This window comes from Humulus lupulus, chromosome 7, assembly GCF_963169125.1.
Source record: "Humulus lupulus chromosome 7, drHumLupu1.1, whole genome shotgun sequence".
NCBI lineage: Eukaryota > Viridiplantae > Streptophyta > Magnoliopsida > Rosales > Cannabaceae > Humulus > Humulus lupulus.
Window position 1 is genome coordinate 2,662,114 of NC_084799.1, and position 10,025 is coordinate 2,672,138.

General features: G+C 35.0%; 1 protein-coding gene across 1 annotated transcript; it reads right to left on the bottom strand.

Moving 5' to 3' along the window:
• Positions 1–125: 125 nt before the first annotated feature.
• LOC133790320 (putative disease resistance protein At1g50180) lies at positions 126–3,794 on the bottom strand. The gene is made up of 3 exons (XM_062227922.1): positions 2,706–3,794; positions 680–2,416; positions 126–558 (listed from the first exon to the last, which is right to left on the bottom strand). Exons 1-3 carry the CDS (start codon positions 3,766–3,768, stop codon positions 554–556), a joined length of 2,805 nt encoding a protein of 934 aa, XP_062083906.1. The 5' UTR covers positions 3,769–3,794; the 3' UTR covers positions 126–553.
• Positions 3,795–10,025: the final 6,231 nt, after the last annotated feature.

A 10,025-nucleotide genomic window follows, 5' to 3' on the forward strand; every position in this document is an offset into this window, starting at 1 on the left:
AGAATTATATATAATCTTAATTTTTAAAATAATAATATATAATATTCTAAAAATTAGGATTATATATTATTATTATAATAATATTTAATACAAAACTATATATTTGATAATTATATTGAAGATATAATTTGAAGATAGACGGACATGATCAACTATATATAATTAGAAACAAAGTACACCACAAACTAATACCAGCCTTAGCAAAAAATTTGAAAAAGATAATGGAGTTTCAAGCATCTGAACAACCCTTCTCATATTTGGTCTAAGAAATGGATTTTCTTGAACACAGCACATGTACATGGACACCATCACATATATCTTTAGCCTCTTCTTAGCAGCTAAAGCATCAACTTCATAATCCACAAGAACATCCAATGACCCTTCTCTAAAACAATCATAAGCGCAGTCTTATTCAACAATTAGTTTTGCGAGGAGAAAATACACACATAATTAAAACAAACAAAAACACAATCCAGATTTTATTGAACACGCTGGTAAACGAATCCTCCAAATGTTGATTTGATTGTATAGTGCAAAGACGATACCATTACACCTAATCTGCATTCATAGTAGTGCCATTACAGAAAATGGGTAAATAAGCAATAAATATATATATGTATACAGAAGAAAGGAATGGAACAAATGAGTCCAAAACTTGTAAAACTAGATAGATATGTACCTTCATTACATTCCATAAATAGACGAGATGTGACGTGGTTGACTTTATCGAAATCCTCTCCTCCTTCCTCCATCCTTTCTTTGATTTTCTTAGGCATATTATGTATCTCCATATGATTGAGTGTAAGAATGTTTCTTAATCCATCTGGAACTCTCCTCAATCCCCTGCATTCTTCAATACGCAAATAGCCAAGTCTAGACAATGCACTCTCCTCCACCTTCCACTCTTTTAATCCTTGTAGACCACTAAGCTGAAGAGATTCAAGTCGATTGAAACCTCCTCTTGAGCACACCATCTCATCCCCCATAAAGCTACACCAACCAATGACAAGGACTCTTAATTTTGGTAGCTTTTCTAACGTTGGCATTGGATCATCCTCAAGTCTCAGATCACACAATCTTAACTTGATAAGATTTGGGGAGAATTGGTTGACTTGTGGTAATCTTACTACACGCGATTCCAGTGTAAGCTTATAAATTTCAGGACAGCTTAAAATCAAAGGAACAATATCTATCTTGACGAAGTCTATCTTTTTTGCTCGTAATCGTAAAGACAAAAGACGAGTGAATGTGAGAGTTTGGGGATTGTGTAAGAATGAGTCAAAATTTCCATCCACATAAATTGCTAATTTCTTGAGATTCTTCAGCTGTAGCAAATCACTCAGAACAAGATGTTGGGTACCAATACCTACCAATGTCTGTAATAAATTTCTAGACTTAGTTGACCTCAAGAATTCACCAATTCTTACGCCAGTAAAACGACTAGACAAATATAGATGCCTCAACTGTTCCAACTTGCACATTGAATTTGGTATTTTATCACTATTGGTATATAATCTCAAAGTTTGCAGGCATCTCCAATTCCCAAAATAAGAAGGAATCATTTCTATTATGCTTTTAGGCATACTAAATAACCTTAGGTGGATAAGATTTCCAATTTCTTTAGGCAACGTGGTGGGACGTATACTTTCAATAATGATCAGAACTCTAAGCATCAGAAAGCGATTGCAAACATGTCTGAATACTCCTTCTTCGAACGCAATGAGATCATGTACAGAAAGGTACCTAAGAGAGCCATCTATATTTCGAACAAAATCATTATCAGCACTTTCAAAATCATAATAAATGACAACTCTTCGTACATTTGTTGTTGGGACAGTAGACACCGATTCAATTGGCTCTTCCACTTTATTCCTCAAATCCATAAAATGTAGAAAGTTTTCATCTCGAGCTTTAGACACGCACAAATCTCGCATGAGATCATGAATGCAAAATGATTTTATCCTTCCTGTTGAACTCATATCTTTGAACTGAATCATGCTCCTCTCCACCAACTCACTTAAGCAATCATATGCCAAATCCTCCATGGTTTCCATACAACTTCCTCTTAATGATATAAAACCTTCTGCTATGAGTATAAGGCATAACTCTTTTACTCTTATCACAGCATCTTCAGCGTAGCGAGACAAGTACAAAAAACAAGGCTTCAAGTGACATGGTAACTCACTGTAACTCAAACCTAACACCCCCCAAACACTACGGTATTTTGAGTCATCGTGTTGTTCACCTTGACCTATGCAGCGCACTATGTTTCTTTTCATCTGCTCCCACTCATATATGGTGTGTTTCTTAGACAAAAGCCCAGCGAGCACGATGATGGCTAACGGCAAACCAGCGCACTTTTTAAGCATCTCAACCGCTAGTTCTTTCTTCCTTTCATTATCATCCGAGTCTGAATCTATATATCCATGCACAAAAAGAATTATAAATAAAATGGGGTAGTAAGACAAATGAATATTCTCAATTAAGACAAAAGTTATCACACTAATGCTACCAGTTATTTCTCTATAGATAAAAGGAGGCACTAATATAATCATCGAAATAGGTAGCAACAATATTCCTATCAAAATTTTGGAAAACTAAACATTTCTCTGTTAAACACACTACCAACATATACAGAGCCTATGTATTACCAAATTCAAAATGAATATTATGATCATTGAAATAAAAAGAGTGAAATATATTACTTGATGGATCCATTCCAACACACGAGTACTTTTTCTGAAACAGCTCCCAGCTCTCCTTGTCACTGAGAAAATGAGGTTCATGGATGAAACTACCTTGATCCACATGCAAAGCTACATCCTTAATCCGAGTGGTGAGTAAGATCTTGCTATCTGTGTCTCCTTGAGGGAATGCATGTTTTAGAAGATCCCAAGTTTTAGTAGTCCATATATCATCAAGGAGCACCAAACATTTATTCTCTTTCTGAAAGTTGTGAAGCTGCTTGGCTAATTCATCTTCACTTGTCATTCTGATTTCTTCTCTTCTTTCCTTGTTTGTAGAAGTGAAAGCAAATAAAATTCCTTCCAAGACAGCGCGTGTATTACATTGCTGAGATATTGAGGCCCAAGCATAACAATCAAAGTGAGTCCTGACTTGGGGATGTTGATAAACCTTTCTTGCAAGAGTGGTCTTCCCCAAACCACCCATCCCATACACAGAGATCACCTTATGCTTACGAGGATCCTTTTGTTCAGTCAAAAGGGCTACCAACTCTTCGATGTCTTTCTGGAATCCAACAACGTGATTGTCTTCAACATAAGAATAAGCTTGCCTCAACTGTCTTCGCTCCTGGACATAGCTTGAAGAAGCTTCAGCTGCCTGGTCCATTGATTTCTGCACTCCATATTTTTCTAAATCTGATGTCCAAGTATCAATGTTGGATGAGATCCTCTCAATCTCTGATCCAACTTTATGAACATCAATTTTGTCTCTGAAGATGCAAATGGATCTTTTCAGTACACGTCTTATACCTCCAGCACTCTCATTCAGAGCCACTTTGAAGACATAATTTTCAATAACATCCTCCAAGGCACAAGAATTTTCTCTAACTTGAGCAACCAAAAGGCGAACTCTCTCGTCACCATTTCTAACACAAGCATCTGCGTCTTTTAAGAAAGCGCTCATACATTGAAGCTTGATCTGTGCATTCCCGACTCGGTCTTCTACTCCATGCAAGAATTCAGCTTCAGAAAGTACCAAGTCTCCAAGCCTTTCAATCACAAACGAAACAATAGCATCAACCATATCTTGTTCTGTAAACGAATTCTATGACTTACAACAAAACTGGTCTTTTAAGCATTCTATCCAAGTGGAGGTGTACAGCTAAAGCATATTCAACAATGGCGGCTCTTATTACCTCAATTTTTGTTGTTTTTTGAAAACCAGTTTTGTTTTATTATAGTAATTATTCAACCCTATTTTTTCGTTCTAATTTTTTCAAAAAAGATTTATATGTAAAAAAATCACTCAGCAATATTGGTGGGCAACCATAACTTCCAGGAAGGAACCAGCTTAAGATCACTCTGCTTTCTCTTTAAATATTCACCTCTCTAATAAAAAATGGCTAGTTGGCTAGATTAAGCAATAAAAAAAATAACATGTTTTTTTAAGTATAAATAATAAAAATTAAAATTATGTATTAATATTAATATTAATATTATAATAATGATATTATATAATATTTAAATTTATATCAATATAATTATTAAATATATAGTTTTATTATTATAATGATATTTTATTATATTTAAATTTATATTAATATAATTGTTAAATACCTTATCTTGTCTTAAATGTTATTATAATAATGATATAATATAACAATTGAATTTATATTAATATAATTAATAAATATTTATTTTTAATTGGTTCTAAATATATATTTTATTAAATATTTATAATATTATGATAAAGTTGAAAAAAAAAACCTTTAAAATTAAGAAAAATAGTTAAATAAACTCTTTTCATATTGGTGAATTCTCCTATAGGGCTTCACTTTAAGCCCTACCGGTGGGGCTCTCAGTGTTATCGACCCGTGAATAGTTTCGGCGCGATTTTTTTATGACCGTGTATATTGTAGCTATTTAGAGCATCGTGCAAATTTTCAGAAAATTCCGAATAGTTTACAGTACCGAAAACTAAGTTCACACATATTGTTGCACGCGCGACTAATTTTTTTTATGCGCGTGGAAATCAACATGTTTGAACCTAGTTTTCGGTACTGTAAACTATTCAGAATTTTCTGAAAATTTGCAGGATGATCTAAATAACTACAATATACACGGTTATAAAAAAAATCGCGCTGAAAACTGTTCACGGGTCAAGAAATACTGAGAGCCCCATCGGTAGGGCTTAAATGAAGCCCCTATAGAGAAGAATTGTCCTATATATATTTAGGCAAATTCTATAATAGGAATGCCAATTTAGCCCCTATTTGGTAGGGATATCTCTCTTTTCAGCACATAGAGAAATTATAATCCAAATTTTTTTTATATGACAGTGTATATTTGTAGCACACAATTTTTTTTTGTTATTATTGGTTTATGTGTTGATTATTTTGATTTTAACTAACTAAGTGTTTAGGGTGTGATTGTTTAAATTGAATTTATTATTTTTGTTTATTTGAATAATTGTGGGAATTTGGTTGTGCATGAGTTTTTATTGTGTGCGTGCATGTGCATGTACATGGTTAGTAGTGATATGTTTGTTTGATTTAGTGTGTGTACGAACAAGGTATACAAAGTGATCATACAAATGAATGTCATGCACCTAGACTAAATGGTGGAAGTGTAAGTTTTCCCAATTTTAGAAAAACTAAGAATTTGGACGCTTTCTAGAAGTTGTGATTCACTAAGTGTGAAAAGGGAAATAAATTTGTAAGAGAGAGATGATAGTGGTGTGAGGCAATTGGAAGAGCAAAGGAAAGAAAAGTTTCTTTATGTATTTTTGGTCTTCTTTTCTTTGTTTGAAATAAAATAGGGTAAGAGAGAGAGAGAGAGAGACGAGAAGCGAGAAGTGTGGAAGAGTAGAAGACAACCTTAATTTCCTTTTTAGTTTGTTGACATATATTGGGAAAATTTTATACATGATCTTTATTTATTTTCGTGTAAATCTAATATTAAACAAGTTAATATGAGACAACCTAAAACACGTTTCTAAAATTGAATTTAAAAAAATAATGATAAGAATATTTACATTATACGCAACGAAATGAATGAGTCATTCCTTCAGTTTCTCAAACCCTTGTATCCTTTTTGTTACAGAGTATTACTAAGAAACTGAACTGATTTTCAATTTTCTTCACAGTCTTCCAAAGTATTCTTAGGATCACCTAGACTAGAGTGGGCAATTCTCAACACACGAAATAGATACTGAGAGAAGAAGAGAAAAAAACAATGAGGCTTAGAAAATGACTTGTGTTTAGAAAGAATCTAAAACCTATCAGAAAACCAATGTCTATCATCTTATGACTTCTAATTTCAACTATCTCTTAACATTCTTAAAATCAAGGCCTGTATTATTTTCAATTGATTTAATTAATTAAATAATTATTTAAATCCTTTATCAAATTAATTATTTATAATTTGAACCTTGATTTAAACTTATTTATTAATTTAGATACTAATTTATCTTAATTAATAAATCTGTCATAATCTCTCTTCTTCTCTAAATTGTATAACTGTGTGAAACTATCCAAAATTGATTTGGTCAACTTTGATAATTCTGATTGATAATTAAATCAATTAATTGAGACTATCTAGATGAATTTATCCAAGGTACAGTGGGGACCATGGGTGTAATGCCCCGGATTCCCTATTATGGTTTAATGGCTGGATTAGTAGGCCGGGAGGGCCATAATTGTTTAATTGTGCCATTAAATGTGTTTATGCGTGTTTATGAGAATTATATTATAATATAATGTTAATTGTATGCATGTCGATGATATGTGTTGAGACCACATTATGATGTGGGTTTGTTCGAGCTTTTCGACTTGAGACGATCGTAGAATATTGATTAGTGGTTTAGTCACAACAGGTTTTAAGTGTCGGGGCTTGGGATAAGTCTCGGGGTGATTTTAATGATTAGAGCGTTACCGGGAGTTATAGGGTAACGGGATGTGAAATATTGGTATTGAGAATATTGAGAATAACGGGAATTTGAGAGCGTTAATTGTGATTAACGAGATAGGAGGGAAGTACCAAAAATGCCCTTGGGAGCCTTTAGAAAGTATTAATTGACCTAGGGGTAAAATGGACATTTCACCCCTAGGATAGATATACCCTTTGACAGCTGAAGAAGAAAGTGGAAAACAGAGTATACTTTAAGAGTTCTCCCGTACCTTCTTTTCTTCATTTTTCTTTGTGGTTTTTGAACCAATTTTGAGGATTCAAGCCTAGGAAGCAAGCCTTGGGAGTTTAGGAGTGTGTTCCATCATTGAAGACCATCATAAGCCAAGCTTTGGGTAAGTCTCTAACCATGGTTTTCTCTGGTTTGCTCTGTTCTGGTTTTATTTTGCAGCTGAGTTTTCTAGGGTGAATTCATGGTTTTGTTGGGAGCTTTGGCTAGGGTTCCCATGCTTGTGATGTTTGGGGCATGTTAGGATGGTTTTTGGGTTTATTTGGCATCAAGAATAGGATTTGGAAGCTTGGAAATCGAGTTAGAATCGAAGGAGTTGAAGAAGGTCGGTTCAGGGGAGTTTGGGCCTGGAGGTAGCGCTACAGCGCCCACCCTAGGGCGCTATAGCGCTCCTCAGAAGGTTTTTTTGGCTTTTGGGAGGTTCTGAGTATAGCGTTGTGGCGCTAGGGGTTGAGCGCTGTAGCGCTACCCTGTTCCTTCCAAACCCCGTTTTGAGTGTTTTTAAGGGTTTTTGACTTAGGGTTTCAATCCTTAAGGCCCGGGATCGAATCTACTCACCGTGTGGGCATGTTTCGGGGTTCCGAGAGTGGTGTGTAGGTTAAGACCCTATTATTGTGGATTCTCATTAATGGAGGTTATAATTGGTTGTGATTAGGTCACCGCTAAGGAGCTAAAGGATCGATCGTTCTCAGGGATCGTCTTTATCATACTTCTCACTCGAACCAGAGGTAAGAAAACAGTGTATGGATACAATTGCACCCTGTACAGGTATAAGGCATGCATGGTTTGATATTGAGGCATGTTGGTTGATAAATGTGAACGTGGATTGCATATTAAATGCTAACGAATGCTGATTACCTGTTTATGACACTGACTAGTCAGGGACCGACTCTAAAGTCGATGATCACGCATTGAATGGCTCTATGGCATTAATGCGGGACCGACCCTAAGGTCGATGAACCTATAAGCGCTTGCCTGGTCTACGACCAGATGACTATAGCCAAGGTATATGACCCCGGTGACCGTTTGTCAAATGGCTAAGGGACGTTGTCCATAGTTTCGACCCTAGAGTCGTGAGGAAGGTTATGTTGGTGACTAATCACCATGCACCTGTCCTGAACAGGCTTACGAAAGAATCACTTATCAGTTTAGCCCTGGTGACCCTATCGTCATATGGCTAGAGGGAGCTATGCTCATTATTGTGACTTTTGGCTATTGTCACCTATTTGTTGGACTGTTAGTCCTGAATGGTTATTATGATCGCTGTTGATATTATATCATGTTTTATTGTGTTTTCTTGCTGGGCCTTGGCTCATGGGTGCTATGTGGTGCAGGTAAAGGGAAGGAAAAGCTTAACCAACCCTGAGTGGAGAGCTTGGGCAATGTGATGTACATACAGGGCCGCTTGACCGCCACGGTTAAGGAGTTCTCAGAGGGACTAGGGGTTTACCCTATTTTTGCCGCTTAGGCCGGCGGGGACTGTAAATTTGAAACATTAGCGACTCTTTTGTATTACAAACCACTTGTAAACATTTTGAAAGGCTCATGAGCAGTTTCTTTATTTAATGAAATGTACCCTTTCCTTTTTATTGGTTTTCACCTTAACCTGATAATAAAGCTTAGATCACGTTTTTAACCAAAGGACTCGGGTAGCGAGTCAAATTTCCGGTTCACTGTTCTCCGTAACTGTTCTGGGGTAACCAGGGCATTACAATGGGCCTCTGAAATCAAGCTCCAATAAGTTATCATAAATCTAACAAATAAATTTACTAACTTATTAATTCCTCGTGACTCCACTAAAGACTCAGAATTGCACTCTTGAATTCATAGAACACTCTATAATAAATATAAATACGTTATATAGACAGTCTACAATGAGATGGGACTAAAATATAGTATTACCCATCATTGTATTTTATCCTTAAAACACTTAGTTCCTTGTAAATGATATTTCAGTAAACTAATATTAATTACTGAAATGAGATCTCTTTCATTTAGCACCTTGAACCAAACTAAAAAGAAACCATCGTTTCACTTCTTCATCAGAAGCTATAAATGTTCATATCTATGATTAACACTCTCATTCAATTATACTACCAAGTTCCCAAGATGTAGGTATGGACTAGTCCGTAGGGTAAGCTGGTAACGAACAAGTCAAAGAACTCAAATAATACAATCAGTTAGAATACTAACCACTTAGAATTGAGATTGAATTGACCTACGGTCAACTATATGATATGACTAGAATAGATAATAACGGTATGTTTACTTATCCTATCAACTGTCAATATCGATCCAGTCCGATGTAACAAATACATCTGATCTTATCTACTTTGTTAGTGTTCTTGAAAAAACATAACACTACAATGTGTAAGTAGATCATATCGTAGATTGGCAAGTCAGTGTAAATCCTATGCACTGACTAATCTTAGGACTAACTTATTTTGAATATATAATCATATTTATATTCCACTGTGATTACGTCACTATAAATACGATTAGCTATATGCTTGAGATTCAATAGAAGTTTATATTAAACAAATAATCATGAAAATCAAGATTTTCATGAAAAAATCGACGTTACTCGATGGTGGTACGATGGTTGCTCGATGATGGTTCAATGCAATTCTTGTAAGAGACATAATTTTTCACTTGGGTGTCCGTTTTTGGTGATTTTTTTTTATTTTGGGTATTTTTTTGAGATCTACACATTTTAGAAGTTCATATACACATTTTCAAAGTTTAGAACTTGAAAACATACCAAAACATATCTTGAACATGAGGTATGTTTTTCATTTTGCATTTTTTTCAAGATTTATATTTCCCAAATGTGTATATACACATCTCAAATGTGTATATCTTAAAAAAATACCCAAAATAAAAAAAAATCACCCCAAACGGACACCCGAGTGAAAAATTACGTATCTTGCAATAATCGTATCAACACCATCAAACCTACATCGAACCACCATCGAACAACATCGATTTTTTCATGAAAATCTTGATTTTGAAGGCCCCATCGAGCTGGCATCGAGCACTATCGAACCACATCGATTTTCTACAGATTTCAAAGTTTTAGATCTGAAAAAAAATATCACAAAAAAATCTTGCCCAGATCTCTTCGAAATGCAGTATTTTAGTGTCCT

Bases quoted from the DNA above. Each gene is read 5' to 3' on its own strand.
- LOC133790320 (XM_062227922.1), bottom strand. From the start codon at position 3,768: ATGGTTGATGCTATTGTTTCGTTTGTGATTGAAAGGCTTGGAGACTTG. The intron at 2,417-2,705 runs GTAATATATTTC...ATGGATATATAG, and splicing joins TGTTGGAATGGATCCATCAA to ATTCAGACTCGGATGATAAT.